Genomic DNA, 17,441 nt, shown 5'->3' with positions numbered 1-17,441 from the left:
TAGAGGGAAGAAGGGAGGGACAGAGAGGAGGGCATAGAGGGATTGTCTGGTACTAAAATACGTAAGAAAATCTGCTAGGGAAACAGATCACATCCCTTTCTATGCTCTACTGACTATTTTTTGGTGAGTATTTTCATCTATTTCTATAATTTGTTTTTTTATACTTTTATCTGAAAATTTCTGATTAAAGAACAGAGAAGAATTGCTTAATTTTATTTCCTAGAATTTTCACCCAAAAAAGATTATCAAAAATATCAAAATAGTGCTGATACAATGGCATGCTGAATTCATAGAGTTCCAAAGAAAAAAAAAAGCCATCAAAAACACTATTGATATAACTGTGGTATTGAGGAGCACATATTTCAGTTGAAAGTATACTAGCAGTTTTCATTACTTTCACTATTACTGATGCAACATTTAACTTGACTTAAATCATATTGTTCATCACAGTAATATTTCCAGCTTTAACAACTGCTTCTTGGCAAATGGTGCTAAGTTTAAAAATCTGGGAAAGAATGACATTGAAATTTACATCTTAAAATAATCATTTTGATACTGTGGTTTCCATATTAGTGAACTTCCTGCATGACAGGATTCTCTAGGCTCTCCCCTCCCTCAACTGAGAAAGAAAACCACTCGATGGCCCCGGAGGTCCTGCCAGCTCAGTCCTGCCTCATTTCTGTGGTTACCACCAACTGCAGAGCGATCCTTCCAGAGCACCCTTACTGCTGACGCAGAGACGTCCAGAAAGGGCATCCAGAACACAGCTGGGTAATGGGGACCAGAAGACTTCCAGGAGAGAAGTGTGCCACCAGCGCAGGTCTGCAGTGGCCTCAGCATACTGAGAGCCGAGCCCAAAGATCACTGGGAAGAGTGCTGACCACAGCCGGGCAAGCAGTGAGGGCGTCTTGTCTGCTTGAGGGCAGTGGTTGGGTGGGGGAGCATGCAAAGGATGGACTTGAGAGGCATTTTAGAGGCAGAACAGAGAGGCTGCCTTTCCAATGCATGAAGGAAGAGAGGATTTGAAAGTGGCTATGAGGCACTCTGGTCTGTTGCCGAGAACCTCTGAAAACACCTCAAAACCAGAGTGATATGAAGACACTCATTATGGGAGAAGGGCATGGAAAAAACTTAATGCATTGTTTACCTTTAGGGATATAATAAACACAAAAACACCAAACAAAAATGAAGGATGAAAATGAAAACACTTTGTGTAAGTATATTTTAATGACACTACTATATTTTTTTTTTAAAGATTTTATTTTTTTCCTTTTTCTCCCAAAGCCCCCCAGTACACAGTTGTATATTCTTCGTTGTGGGTCCTTCTAGTTGTGGCATGTGGGACGCTGCCTCAGCATGGTTTGATGAGCAGTGCCATGTCCGTGCCCAGGATTCGAACCAACAAAACACTGGGCCGCCTGCAGCAGAGCGCGCAAACTTAACCACTTGGCCACAGGGCCAGCCCTGACACCACTATATTTTTGACTGCACTATTTATTTAGCCACTTTTGACAATTTATCATTTAAAGTAATTATTTTTCCAAAATGAATTTAAAACTTCAAGTTTGAAGCAACAAAAATCAGTTAACAGCATTTTGGAGCAATTAACAAACTCTCCTGGGTTTCAGAAGAATGATACTGTAAAACACCAGTTATACTTTTTCACAAAACTGTTTGATGATAGTTAAAATGGAAAAATCTACTATTATGTAATATGACTACTTACCCTTAATTCAAGAATAGTTTTGAAACCAATAATGAAAATAAATGAACTATCAAAGTACTGGACACTTACCTTCTTCATAATTCACAGAAACTGTTACAAAAGACTAATCATCACTTTATTGTTAACTTCATAAAGCCACTTAATAAATGGAAGCTTTAACATTTTAATTATTATGCTGAAAAACAGAAACGTCCATTTTACAATATTAATTTGGAATAAACTTACCATGTCTTTTTATTCATTGTAAGCTCCATTATCATGCGCCTAAAAATAATCAAAACAGCTTTACAAGCATCAACTTGTTCTTTCAAGAGCATGGGAACTTCAGCACATGGTTCCAACAAAAAAACATTTGCAGCATTTGTCAAAAACACCTTAAAATCAACAAATTTTACATTAGAAAACATAATTAAAACATATAAATCTGAACAAATTTTGCTTAAAGATAATATTAATTTCACTCTACCAATGTCACCATTGTATTATTTCAATTAAGGCAAGTGGTACCAACATATACTTAAGATTTTTTTTAGTTCACCTCTTAAAATACTGAGACACCTGAAAGACCTTTCCTAGAAAAAAATTACTATTACTTATTTATATAGCAACTTTAGAAATTCCATGAATCAAAAAAGCTTTTGGGGACTTCTTTTTGACATTGCTTAAAAAAAAGGGGTGGAGGGAGAGAGAAAAAAGGTAAGATAAGATCACCACTTCTGGGTGAGAAATTTTGGGGTGGGAGAAGGGGAGAGGAAGAGGAGTTGTGGTCAGACAGTGGCTAGAAAGAACTATCTGATTACTGTTGAATCTCCCAGCACATAAACAACTTGCTGACAGGAAGCACAGCCAGGCCAGCACCACCCAACAAGGGGGTGGGCCTCTAGGAGCACTGGCGCGCCAGGAAACAGCCAAAGCCACATGATCAACACTGCGCATCTTCCAGGAACACGTATTTTTAATATGAGAACTATATTATGCAGTAGAATATAAAATCTAAGTGAATTCTTAATATAAAAACATTTCAAAAAATCTTAGGTAACAACCAACTGCTCTACGTTGTGCCTCAGACCTTTAGGATAAAGTTCACTGTTCTCTACCATCAGGGGTATTTTTGTAGAAGATTGTGAGAAGCGCTGATTCAGGTTATGATATAGTAAGTTACTGTTTAGGGGCATGTAAAATAACAATATTTTACCATTTACACAGATGACACTAGCGACCCCTCAATTTAGGAGATTTTGAGTTGCCAACCTAGATGAGGGTAAATCTGCTCCATCTATCTACAGCTATATTCTCTCTTAGGTCTCCTTTGTGTTCAACAATCCAAACTCAAAAATCTGGGAACAAACAGAGCCTCTTTGGCTCACCTGTGGATGGAAATCCATTAACACAACATCTCAAAATAGATGCACAAACTGACCAGAGAAATTAAAATGAACACACTTGAGGCCAGCCCCGGGGCCAAGTGGTTAAGTTCATGCGCTCCGCTTCGGCAGCCCAGGGTTTCGCCGGTTTGGATCCTGGGTGCGGACATGGCACCGCTCATCAGGCCATGCTGAGGCAGTGTCCCATATGCCACAACTAGAAGGAGCCACAACTAAAAAAATATACAACTATGTCCTGGGCGGCTTTGGGGAGAAAAATGAAAAATAAAATCTTTAAAAAAAAAAATGAACACGCTTAAAAGTCAAGTGGGTGAACTAAAATGTTGACAGCCTCTAAGATTACCTTAAAAAAGTATCATGTCTCAATTTTCTAGGAAGAATTACTAAATAAGTGCTATAATAGTGGATAATAGATAACAGCAATCATGAAGAATTTACTAGCCTTCAAGCAAGAAAAAGAATTTTTTGACTAACAAACTACAGCAGTTTTACTGACTTTATTTTTTAAAGATGTATGCCATAGATGACATATTGCCATGCAGATCAGTTTAATTCAACGTCTTTAGCTTCTTGATTTGAATTTGAAATTACTGCATATTCCCAAGTAAAAGTGAAGAGTCTCCATATATCACACTTCGTTCACTTTGCTTTGTTAAAAACATCAACATGGTAATTCCGTAATTTCTTATTACCACATTAGTATCAGTTAAGGTAAAAATAAATAAAATTAATATGTCCAAATTAGACTTGTCAAAAGCAACTACAGAAGAGTACTATCTTATCAAAGCTCCATTTGGCCACTTTCTCCTAATGAACCACATAAAGGACCAAGGTACTGGATACAATGAGAACAAAAACAGCTATTTAAATCCAAACTAAATATTTTTTAAAACTAGAGCTATAAGCAAGTAGAAAATTTTTTTCTTGGTTCATCCAAGCAGATGTAACTTATCCTTTCAGAAAACAAATAACATTCTTCTGAACCCAGGAAGATAACTGGCATCCACAATCTCACTGGCTGATAGTGGGATGGCTGAGGATGGCAATCTGGCAATCGACTTGGAGAAAGGGGGCTACCGAGCGACACAGGGCAGGGAACCCTGCAAGTATTTCTCTGGTGAGGACACAGGTTATAATTATGAGCTGCACCAAAGTTCTTTGAAGCTACTTAAGTAAAATCATCTTGATTTTTTTAAGTTAATTTTAAATTATTTGCTGATTTGATTTTTGAAAAATGAGAAAATTCATTAGTTAGTGTATTACACTGCTAAGTAACTTAAAAATAAAAAGGATACCATGATAAGGAATCCTATCAAGAGACAGATTTTAGAAATATAGTGTCATTTAAAACTGGGTACCATGCATGCCATGCCCTCGCCATCCCAAGACTCCATGCCTGGCCTCTGTGTGGGAGGCCTAACTGGACATTGCTACAAACATGTTTATGGGATGGAGGGCATGCCTGGCAGCAGGGGAAACAGAGGCAGCCTGTGTTTTCACTTATGTTCTTAACAACCTTCAAGCTGAATGGGACCCAAGAAGTAATCTCCCAATCTCCATCTTTGAAATAAAATCCTGAAGTCGAGGGAGATTAAGTGATGAGCCAAAGTTGTTCTTTCAAACGTCCTTAAATGGTATCGGTTCTATTTCATATATTCATTCAGATAAATATCTAAAAATTAATGGATTAATCATCATTCTTCATAAACACAGGTAATTTTTAAGAGGATTATTACTTGTAAGATTAAATAATCACCATGCTGGTCTTGCAAATTAGAGTCTGGGTAACTAACTACCCATATGTGTTCAGAAGATACATTTAAGATTTAAATCTTAGTCCTTTTACATTCACTATATAATAATTCCTCTTAAAAAACTGCAACCAGTTCTTACGTCTCCTTTGACTAAAAAAAAAATTTTTTCAAATTGAAAGTGAGAAATTAGGAAGAAAACTTAGAACGAGAATTTAAGAGCTGTTTACTGACAGATGGTTAAAAATACCACCATACATTATACAATGTTACCCTAATAAACAAAATGTTCAAACCAACTCCAACTGGGGGCATGTCGTCTCTGGCTGCACACGTACCTGCAGCATGGCCTGGGCCCCAGCTCTCACATTCTTATTTTCCTCCTCTGCCACACACCCTCTGTTCACCGCATTTGTGAAGGAGTAGGTTCGTCCCCAACTGGAAGATCGCTTATGACCGGAACTTTCAGACGAGGTCTTTAGAAAATAACAACCAGTTAACAGAGGGGGAAGAAGCACACATTCGCATATTTAATTCCTCACACTCACCAGAATTTATGAGAATATGGGTTCTAGGAGGACAAGTCTTTTTCCATTGTGTTCACTACTCTACCTTTAGCACCTAAAATAGTTCTAGTATTCAGGATGTGCTGAAGAAATAAACAAACGTCCAATGACTGAATGAGCATGTAGTACTGACCTTTAATATGTATGATAAATTCCATTTGCTTATTTTACATTTTAACTTCATGACTAGTTATTAGAATGACTTCACCAATATTAAAAAATCAAAATTATGGAATTGATACAGATATTTAAAAGTGATATGTCTTTGGTTACAAATATGTTTAAATGTTTGTTGTTAATTGCTGTGACAAACCCTGACTTTTAGAAATAATTTCTCAGACTAGATTCCAAAACAGAATGTGTAAATATACATATATAAATATGACTTAAGCTTCTTTCGTGTTTCAGGAACAGGTCCCACTCTGTTGTTTTAGATTTACCCAGCCTCTAGATTTATCCAACATGAACTGAAAGGCCCATTCCAGCAGCACTGGTTCTCTGAGGAGCACCCAGCCACACAGCGAGGCTTACCAATGGGGAAGGTAACACTCGTCACTGGGTTAGTCCTTTCAAGTGGGTATCATACTGACTGTTTCTGGTACAGGCCACTGCACAAGAAAAGGCTGCCCAAACATTCTAAATTTAGTTTCTCAAATGCTAATTAACATGTCAACGATAAGGCAGTGACACTTTTAGTCTCGTATAGAAACATGTAAAATATGATGGTTTATTAAACAACTCTCACATCATGGTGAATAACAAAGCTTCAATGCACATGTGAGCCTAGCCTGCAGGTTAGGAGATGACAGACAATCCTGAATAGAGCACAGAAGCAGCCTCACTGAGGCAGGTCCTCACGGAACTCAGCAACTAGAGAACATTAGACACAACAAAAAAAAAGATCCAACTGCCTATGTCCCACCGACTGGGACCCTTGACTGAGCAGGTATGCTTTGCTTAAAAATATAGACTCCCAACTGAAACAATAAATGATAAAATATTACCTCCTTGTTGTCAGTCTCTGAAAATTCTAATTTTTCAGAATCTTCTTGGGCAACTTCTTTTTTATCTGGTTCCTCCATAAACACAGGTTTGTCCTGGAGGATCCACTTTCTGTACACTTGAACTACTTTTCTTGTTACAGCTATGTCACAGGAAGGCAACAAAAACGCCTAAAATGAAAAGAGAAAATTTCCTTTAACTCCACACAAGCTCAGATCAATAAAGAGCCACAAAATAGACATTTCCATTGGCCATCACCAATTTCAGACTTTCCTTTGAAACATAAGGCTTGTGAATATACTACACAGAGCCACATATTGTTGTGCACACCAAACTTATCTGACAAAAAAAGGTATTTTCATAATTGGGCCAGAAAACATAATGCAATTTAAAAATAACTTCTATCTTCTGAATAATTTTTCCACAAGAATAATCAAAATGCACACCTATGCAGATATTTTAATTGGCTATATAAAGAATAATAAGTGTACAACTGGGAACTTTTCCCAATGAATCAGAAATAGATTATAAGATAACAGACACACTAGTACAGCCAGTTGCAGCCAATTGCCACATCTCTTCCCAACTCCAGGTTCAGTGACATGACGTTGGTAGCCTGAATTCGCCACGGCAGGAGTATTTATACCATAGAAGTAGGCAAGTGCTACCAATCAGGGCTCTTCTTTTCTTGTCTTTTTTTGCCTTTTTCCTTTCCTTATCTTTCTCTTTCTTCCTTTCCCTTCCTTCTTTCTTTCTTTCTCTCCTTCTTCTTTCCCTCCTTTCCATCCTTTTTTGAGATCCAGTTGTTCAACATTTACCAGCACACCAATGAGGACAGATACCGATGTAATGAAAGCCACTGGCCAGCTGTAGCACTGTGCATACTTATGCGAACTTTTTATCATTCAAGAATCCCCTTACACACCTGAATTAATGTATAGAATAAGAATTTTGATTTAATGTGATAAGATTCCAAAAATGTAAACAAAAATGTAAAGGGGAAATGCATTTGCTTTTTGAGTGCCAGCTTTAAGGAATATTTCTATACGAGGGGTGAACACAAAGGAGAGGTACTCAACACTCCTATAATTGCTTTAATTCCATAGATGAAGAATTAAGTTCAGGCTCATAATACCTGATATATTTCCCAAGCTTACAAACTTAGTTAGTGATGAATCCAAGTCTTGAACTCAAGGTTCAGAGATTTGCTTTAATATCGTCCTCAAGGTTCATGCTACAGGATCCAGTTACAGGCAGATTTCACTGTAACAAGGCTTTGTGCAATATACACATTTTCCATAGATAGTGGTCATGTCACATCAAACTTCAGAATAGAGGAGTTTGTGTTATAACAAGGCTGCAATGTATCCATATATCAAATATTTGGACTCACATCTTAATAAAGATCAATAAAGACAAGAATATGACAAAGTACAATGGTGCTCATTTTAGTTTTGTTCCAAAATTTTATTACAAATATTTTCACATATATAAAAAGTTGAAAATCTTTTACAGTTAACATCCATATACCCACCCTCTAGATTCTACCATTAGCATTTGTATATTTGCTTTACCACATAGCTATCTGTCAATCCTACCCCTCTCTAACCTTCTTTCAATCCATTTTATTTTTGATGCATGTCAAAGAAAGCTGCAGATATCAGTACACTTCACTCCTAAACATTTCAGCATGCATATCACTGACTAGAGTTCAAAATTTATTTATTGTACTTTAGGTAAAATTTATAAACAATGAAATGTACAAATCTTAAATGGATGATGAGCTTTGACAAATGTAGACAACTATGTAACCCAAATCCAGTATCAAGGTATATCATGTTATACTCCTCCCAGAAAGCAAATATAAATCCTCTCTGGAGGAAAATAAAATCACAGTAAAACCAAAATTACTTGTACAGTCTGGCTAGTATGATATACAGCATCTTAAAAAATCAGAAATATGAGAAAAGAAGTCAATATTAACACAATAACAATAAAAATTAGACAATAGTTTAAACATATATGAAATCTAGATAAAGAACCAGAAAAAGATATAAATGAAATTGAAACATGAAATAACCAAAACTAAAAACAGTGTATATGAGTTAACAACAGAATGGACATAGCTGAAGAGAAAACAGAAGAAAATATCCAGAATGAAGCACAGAGAGACAAAAGGATGGCTAAATCAAAAGCTAAGGTAAGAGAGAGAATACAATGAAAAGGTTATCCTATGGTTGGAGATGCAGAAGGAAAGAAGATTAGTAAGAAGGGGCAGAAACAATATTTGAAGAAAGAATGGCTGAGAATCTTGCCAAAATTGATAAAAGATATCAATCCACAGATTCAACAATCACAAAGAAATACAAGCAAGATAAACACAAAGTATATTATGGGAAAACTGCTGAAAACCAAAGACAATCAGAAAGTCTTAAAAGCAGCCAGAGGAAAACAGACACATTTCCTCCAAAGGAGCAAACATGTAACTTAGCATAACTTCTCAAAGAAACAATGGAAGCCAGAAACAAAAGAATGAAATAGTCAATGTAAAGAAAGAACACAGGTACCTATGCAGAATTTAGCACCACACAGAATATACTTCAAAAACGAAAGCAAAATATAGACATTTTCAGATAAGGAAATAAGAAAATCTGTTACCAAGGGACTTGATCTAAGAGAAATACTAAAAGTTATTCTTTAGGCAGAAGGAAAATAATGCCAGGTCAGAGATTTGGGAAGGGAAAAAAATGCAACAAAAAAGGGTAATTATTTGAATAAATCTAAATGAATAAAATATATATGAATAAAAAGAAAAAACCTGAGTAAAATAATTATAGTTCTGAAATAGATTATACATATATTATATTTTCATAATATGGATGTCAAATACATAATAATGGCATATAAACTGACAAGGCGCAAATGGAGCTAAAGTGCATATTAAGAGGGTAAAACTTGAAATTGACGCAAGATTTCAAGTTAGAGATGTACGTTGTTAGCCATTAAAGTATTACAAATGAGTATAAACATATTAATCTAGAAGAGAAAAATGGGATGCTAAAAACCATCAGTCTGAAAGAATTCAAGACAACTAGAAAGTAGAAAGTAAGATAGTAAACTTAAATACAATTACAGCAGTTGTCATGTTAAATGTAAATAGAATAATGCTCCAATCAACAGACAGAAATTATATGGTTTAAATAAATTTTTAAAACAATTCAATTTTAAAAACTATGCACCATTTATAAGAGGACATCCCAAACATAAGAATATGGAGAGGTTGAAAGTAAAAAGTCAGGAAAAGATACATGATGCAAACACAAATCAAAAGAAAATTGGTGGAGCTAAATTAAGATCAGGCAAGATCGACTTTGAGGCAAAAAGGCATTACTAGAGATAAAGAGAGAAAACTTTTCAAAGGAACATATAGTAATTTTAAATCTGTACTGCAACTAATAATTTTGCCTCAAATATATATATAGCAAATACTGATAGACTTTGAAGAAAAATGTGGATAAATCTACAGCCATAGTAGAATAATCTCAGTAACTGGTAGAACAGCAGTCAAAAAATATGAAGAGCAGAGAGTTGAATCCATACTTCATACCTTCCCATCTATCCTCCATGACTCAACCTCTCAGATTTTTCATCTCTTTGTCTCTCTGAGGTGCATTCAGGATAATTTCTTCAGATCTATCATCTACTTTATTCTCTCTTGAGCTGCATCTAATCTGCTATTAAACTTATCCTTTGAAGTTTTCCTTTACTATTTCAATTATTACATTTTTTTCACTTCTAGAAGTTCTATTTTTTCCTATTCAAATCTGCTTAGTCTGGTTTCACTTTTACCTGTCTCTGTCCATGGCTGCCTGCCTGCCTGTCCATCTAGATCTGCCTGCCAAATTCTCTGTCTGCCTGTCTGCCTGAACCCACCCACCTGTACATCTTCACCTCCCTGTTTATTTCCACCTCTGCCAGCTGGCCTTTCTCTACCGATCTGTCTGTTCTTCTACGCCTGCCTGCCAGTTTATATCTATCAGCTCATCTGTAAGCCCTTCCTGTCTGTCTGTCAGGCTGCCTTCTGTTTACATCCTGTCTTACCCTTTCCCCTTTGCCCGTTTCTTGCCTATCTATCTAGCCAGGCCAGCAGCCATATATACACATAGAAATACCTAGAATGAGCTCTTCTAACATTAATAGTGGTTACTTAAATTACTTAAATGGTAGTGTTTTGAGTGATTTGCTTTTGCTTTCTTCTCCTCTACAATTACATATAGAGAGAGATTGTTTATCTAATGAACATTCATCTTTCTTTAACAAAAATAAAGTTGTTCTTTAAAACAAAACAACCTAATGAATAAAGATCCTTTAGAGCACTGCCTTGAACTTTTCAGACCATAAACTAAGATATTTTACAGAAGGATAGCTGCCTTTGTATATACAGTATATACATAAATAAATCAGAAGTTTCACGAAGAAATTCTAATCCTTACAATATGCACTGCACTATGAAATGTTTTGGTCTATTTTATTCTATTCCATTATTTTTTTTAAAATACTAGTTTTTGACCCACTAAGTAGATTTTATGACCTACAAATGGTCACAACAGGCAGTCTGAAAAACACCAGATAGAAGACAAATTTCCAATGGAGCAACCCAGAGACTAGAACTGCCCTACCTGAAGCACTCCACCACTGCTGGCCTCCTGCTGGGGGTGGCAGTAAACTGAGGCTGCCCTGAACCTTGCAGAACCTCATCTCCCATCAGTTACTATTTCCACCATCTTCATCTCACTGAACCATCCAGTCCAAGATGACTTGCACCATTGTCCCTGCTGTGAGCCTCCCTGCTTCCAGGGGCCACTCATCTGCATTTATTCCCATGTCACACACGTGGACATCTGATCTTCTGCTGTCTCACACAGTTCTCTAGTGTGAGAACACACTTACATCCCCACTGAGAACATGCACTTCTTGAATATGCATTTTAAACTTTAATAGCCTTGAGGCTTAAATAGTCTCTGAATACTTTAACTTAAAATTGAAAAAGACTATTAGAAAAGAAGTCACATTTCGTGCTCCATAAAAGAAAAATTCTTCATTGATCAAGGGAGGGCAATAGAATGCAGTGTTAAAACCCATGCCCCCTTTCCTAAATGTCTCTATTTCGGTATTTTAACAATGTATAATACTCATATTTTAAAGTTCAAATATACACTTTTAAACTAGATTTGATTAAGAATAAATATAAAATGTAAATAAAATGTTTTTGAGCTTCATGGCACATAGATGTCTCATAACTTCAGTCATAAGTAGTCTGCAGTCACCTCAATGACTCAGCTACTTCCAAATTAAATTTAGATTGGATTTAGGGTTTAGACTGAATTTGGAATTTAGAGCACACTAATGTCATGAGTAGAATGTCAATAATGGATGCAGATAGAACTATGTGTATGATAAGTTGACAATTATACAATAAAGGTAAACCATATCAACTTAGCACACTGCAAAAAACTGAAAAGCTTTGTCAAAGATATCTAGTCTTATATTTTAAGCATTTTCATCCAAGAATTTAAAACATTACTATAGAACAGAGTCAGCAAACTATGATCTAAAATCCAAATCCAGCCTGCCACTTGATTTTTGTAAATAAAGTTTTATATGAAACAGCCATGCTTATTTGTTACATACTATCTATGGCTGCTTTCTCACTACAAAGGCATAATTGAGTAGTTGCAACTCAGAGAGCAACCCAGAGTCCATATGATCAAGAAAGCCTAAAATATTTACTATTTGGCCCTTTACTGTAATAAAGTGTACTGACCTCTGATCTCTATCATATGTCCTCTAGGATCTCGACTATTTCAATTCAAATTAAATCTTTACCTTCCATGTGTACAACAGGAACACGATTATAGCAACATTAATGGAGGGAATAGGATAGATTTTTAAATCATGGACTATTATAACAAAAGAATATTTTGGCAGCACAGTGTGTATAGATTTAAAAGGGAGGACACAGAAGCTGTGCGGCTCCAAGGAGTGTGCTGCTAACCATGGTCAAAGGAAAAGGAGAGAAAGTGAGTGAGAGAGCCCCCTGCATGACTTGCCCAGTGACGGCTCACAGAGAAGCTGACAAGGAACTCAGAAGGGCAAAAATAAATATGTACGTAAGAACACAGGTCCCTTTAAAGAAGCAGTCAAATCAAGAGGAGATGCTGATGTTAGGGAAGGAAACAAGATAAGGTTTGGCCTTGTTATCATTAAGATACCACAACAATGACAGATGAGACTGCAAGTGGGCATTTTAAAGGGCAAGTGTGAAATTAAGAAGTGAGATCTGGACAAAAGGCTTGATTGGGAATCATATGCCACAGTGGTTGATGGCACCGGGCAAGCAGTTGAAGGCCCCAAGGAGGCAAGTATGGAGTTACAGAAGCAGAGGTTCAAGGCCAGAATCTTGGCTAACTCTGGTAATTTGGAGTGAACAAAAAGGACCAAAAAATGAAACAGAAGAAGACACTGTCAGGGAGTGAGAAGAACCAAAGCAGTGCTGTGCCACAAACATCAGGGAAACATTACATAAGGGGAATTTTAATTGCAGATTCAACACATTTTCTCAAGTGAAACTTTCGTGTTCATTAAAATACAAAATATGGTAAAACCTCTAGATTGCTGTGGATTCTACTGGGAGTTTCATTCCTGGTTGACTTCTTTTTAATGAAAGTCTCAGAAGCGAAGGGTTCATTACTCACTATTTGGAAATCTTGCCTCTCTGTAAAAAGGTCTTCATGGTGCAGGTGCACCGCTCGTATGTGTGCAGCAGTCTTCCTGCTCTCACCAATAACACGTCTCTGCCATTTGAGGGTGTCACCTTCTGTTCTAGCGCATAGACTAAACAACCATTCCCCTATCATACACAAGCCCCCACCAAAAGAGCCATGTTCTCTGTTTTCCGGGACACCAGTACCACGATGCAGGTGGTTAGTGGCTCCAGCCCAGGCTACAGAGCTACTGTCTTCTCAACTACATCAAGGGTTCTGCTTCTGCTGTCAGATGGCTATAGCTCAGAGTTTCTCCACAGCAGCCACTACTGACAGTTTGGGCCAGATTGTTCTTTGTCATGGGTTGGGGGGAAGCTGTACTGTGCTTCTGGATATTTAACAACATACTGGGCTGCTATCCACAGATGCCAGTAGCACTGCCCACCCCGACATTGTGATAACCAAAATGTCTCCAGACATTGCCCAATGTCCCCTCGGGGGCAAGATCAGGCCGAGCTGTCACCCATGGCTGCTAATCATTGCCCCAGCCTCTGATCTCTTCTGTGTTCTTCCCTTGCTTGAACCGTTTTGCTGTTTGCACTTGTTCTTCCCAACACCTTTTACCCACCAGTTTCCACTATAGGTGTGTTATTTCAATGTCTCGGCCTCAAATCCTTTCTTCCCTTTTATTCCTTTTCTCACTCACCTTTTTCCTCTTAAGACATAAATACTTCTATCATGTGTGTTGCCATATTCCTTTGCAGCGAAAGTAGAACTGTTTGCAGAAACTTGCAGCTCATTAGAGAGCTCCCCAAGGCCCGGGAAACACTGCAGCCTCAGGCTCTTCTTTGCTACATTCATTTATTGATGAGCATTCAAGAATGGCCTTCTTCCCATGTAACTCTCAGTTGAAAGTTTATTATGGAAACATGAGGGTATTTGTGGGATGATTTTGCTCAACTATGGAATTTTCCCTCCATATGTAGGAATTTTACAAAAACTTTATTTTTTTAATTTTAATTTGTTTTTATAGCAGTAACATTGGATTATAACTTATATAACTTCTTTCAGATGTACATCATAATACCTTTCAAATTCTCTGTAGATTATATCATGTTTACCAATCAAAGACTAATTATAATCCATCACCACACACATGTGCCTCAACACCCCTTTCCTCCTCCTCCCTCTCTCCTTCCCCTCTGGTAACCATCAATCCAATCTCTGTTGCTATGTGTGTGTTTGTCGTTGTTTTTATCTTCTACTTATGAGTGAGATCATATGGTATTTGACTTTCTCCCTCTGACTTATTTCACTTAGCATAATACCCTCAAGGTCCATCCATGTTGTCACAAATGGCTGGATTTCATCCTTTCTTATGGCTGAGCAGTATTCCATTGTGTATCTATACCACATCTTCTTTATCCATCCGTCCCCTGATGGGCACCTAGGTTGTTTCCATGTCTTGGCTACTGTGAATAATGCTGCAATAAACATAGGGGTGTATGTATCTCTATGCATTTATGTTTTCAAGTTCTTTGGATAAACACCCAGCAGTGGAATAGCTGGATCATATGGCAGATCTCTTCTTAATTTTCTAAGGAAACTCCATTCTGCTTTCCATAGTGGCTGCACCAGTTGGCACTCCCACCAGCAGTGTACAAGGGTTCCCTTGCCCCCACATCCTCTCCAAAACGTGTTGTTTCCTGTCTTGTTAATTATAGCCATTCTGACCAGAGTGAGGTGATATATCATTGCAGTTTTGATTTGCATTTCCCTGATAATTAATATGTTGAACATCTTTTCATGTGCCTGTTAGCCATCCATATATCTTCTTTGGAGAAATCTCTATTCAGATCTTTTACTCATTTTTTAATTGGCTTGTTGGGTTTTTCCTTGCTGAGATGTATGAGTTCTTTGTATATTTTGGATATTAATCCTTTATCTGACATACAGTTTGCAAATATCTTCTCCCAATTGTTAGGTTGTCCTTTCCTTTCATTGATGGTTTCCTTTGCTGTGCAGAAGCTTTTTAATTTGATGTGGTCCCATTTGTTTACTTTATCTTTTGTTTCCCTTGCTCAGTCAGACATGATACATGAAAATATGCTAAGACCAATGTCAAAGAGCATGCTGCCTATGTTTTCTTCTAGAAATTTCATGGTTTCAGGTCTTACATTCAAGTCTTTAATCCATTTTGAGTTGACTGATGTTTGTGCACAGTGTAAGATGATGATCTACTTTCATTCTTTTGCATGTGGCTGTCCAGTTTTTCCAACACCATTTATTGAAGAGACTCTCCTTTCTCCATCGTATGTTCTTGGCTCCCTTGTCGAATATTAGCTGTCCATAAGCGTGTGGGTTTATTTCTGGGCTCTTGATTCTGTTCCATTGATCTGTGTGTCTGTTTTTGTGCCAGTGCTATGCTGTTTAGGTTACTCTAGCTTTGTAGTATATTTTGAAATCAGGGGGTGTGATACCTCCAGCTTTGTTCTTTTTCCTCAGGATTCCTTTGGGTATTCGGGGTCTTTTGTTGTTCCACATAAATTTTAGGATCCTTTGTTGTATTTCTGTCAAAAACGTTTTTGGAACTTTGATAGGGATGGCATTGAATCTATAGATTGCTTTAGGAAGTATGGACATTTTAACTATGTTAATTCATCCAATCCAACGGCACACGGTATCTTTCCATTTCTTTGTGTCTTCATTTTCTTTCAACAAAGTTTTATAGTTTTCCGTGTACAGATCTTTCACTTCTTTGGTTAAGTTTACTCCTAGGTATTTTATTCCTTTTGTTGCAATTGTAAATGGGATTGTATTCTTAATTTCTCTTTTTGCTACTTCGTGGTTAGTGTATAGAAACCCAACCGATTTTTCTTACGTTGATATTTTACCCTGCGACTTGACTGTATTCATTTATTATTTCTGAAAGTTTTTAGTGGATTCTTTAGGGTTTTCTATGTATAAAATCATGTTGCCTGCAAATATGGCCGTTTCACTTCTTATTTTCCAATTTGGATCCCTTCTATTTATTTTTCTTTCCTGATTACTCTGGCTAGGACTTCCAACACTATGTTATTAAATAAGAGTGGTGACAGTGGGCATCCTTGTCTGGTTCCTGTTCTTAGAGGGACAGCTTTCAGTTTTTCTCCATTGAGAATGATATTTGCTCTGCATTTGTCATATATGGCCTTTATTATGTTGAGGTATTTTCCTTCTATACCCACTTTATTTAGAGTTTTTATCATAAATGGATGCTGTGTCTTGTCAAATGCTTTCTCTGCATCTACTGAGATGATCACGTGATTTTTATTTCTCATTTTGTTAATGTAGTGTATCACACTGATTGATTTGCAGATGTTGAACCATCCGTGCATTCCTGGAATAAAACCCACTTGATCATGATATATTATCTTTTTAATGTATTGTTGCATTCAATTTGCTAGTATTTTGTTGAGGATTTTTGCATTGATGTTCATGGTGATATTGGCCTGTAATTTTCTTTTTTGTGTTGTCCTTCTTTGGTTTTGGTATCAGGATAACGTTGGCTTCATAGAATGACTTACGAAGTCTCCCTCCTTTTCAATTTTTTGGAACAGTTTGAGAAGGATAAGTATTAAGTCTTCTTTGAATGTTTGGTAGAATTTACCAGGGAAGTCATCTGGTCCTGGACTTTTATTTTGGGGGAGGTTTTTGATTACTGTTTCAATCTCCTTCCTGGTGATGGGTCTATTCAAATTCTCTACTTCTTCTTGATCCAGTTTTGGAAGGTTGTATGACTCTAAGAATTTATCCATTTCTTCTAGATTATCTAATTTGCTGGCATACAGCTTGTCATAGTATTCTCTTAGAATCTTTTGTATTTCTGAGGTGTCTATTGTAATTTCTCTTCTGTCACTTCTGATTTTATTTGAGACTTTTCTCTTTTTTTCTTGGTGAGTCTAGCTAAAAGTTTGTCAATTTTGTTAATCTTTTGGTTAGTTTTTTAATTAATTTTTTCTGTTGTTTTTTTAGTCTCTATTTCATTTATTTCTGCTCTGATTTTTTTATTCCTTTCTTTCTGCTGATTTTGGGCTCTCTTTGTTCTTCTTTTTCCAGTTCCTTTAGGTGCACTGTTAGACTGTTTATTTGGGATTTTTCTTCTTTGTTGAGATAGGCCTGAATTGCTATAAACTTTCCTCTCAGAATCGCTTTTGCTGTATCCCATAAATTTTGGCATGTTGTATTTTCATTTTCATTTGTCCCTA

The 17,441-nt window shown here is 36.7% G+C and overlaps 1 protein-coding gene across 6 annotated transcripts in view; it reads right to left on the bottom strand.

Moving 5' to 3' along the window:
• The window catches only part of RALGAPA2 (Ral GTPase activating protein catalytic subunit alpha 2), a 323,368-nt gene that overhangs the window by 219,813 nt on the left and 86,114 nt on the right, over positions 1-17,441 (bottom strand). For all 6 annotated transcript variants that reach the window (XM_046679548.1, XM_046679547.1, XM_046679546.1 and 3 more), the window contains exons 11-13: positions 6,433-6,600; positions 5,201-5,338; positions 1,952-2,100 (exon numbers count right to left, since the gene is read on the bottom strand). In XM_046679548.1, the coding sequence (XP_046535504.1) occupies positions 1,952-2,100; positions 5,201-5,338; positions 6,433-6,600 (455 nt within the window). The remainder of the gene's footprint in view (positions 1-1,951; positions 2,101-5,200; positions 5,339-6,432; positions 6,601-17,441) is intronic.

The sequence above is a fragment of the Equus quagga genome, chromosome 12, assembly GCF_021613505.1.
Source record: "Equus quagga isolate Etosha38 chromosome 12, UCLA_HA_Equagga_1.0, whole genome shotgun sequence".
Lineage (NCBI taxonomy): Eukaryota > Metazoa > Chordata > Mammalia > Perissodactyla > Equidae > Equus > Equus quagga.
The sequence above is the reverse complement of the archived record's forward strand: the minus strand, read 5'-3'. Positions and strand labels throughout refer to the sequence as shown.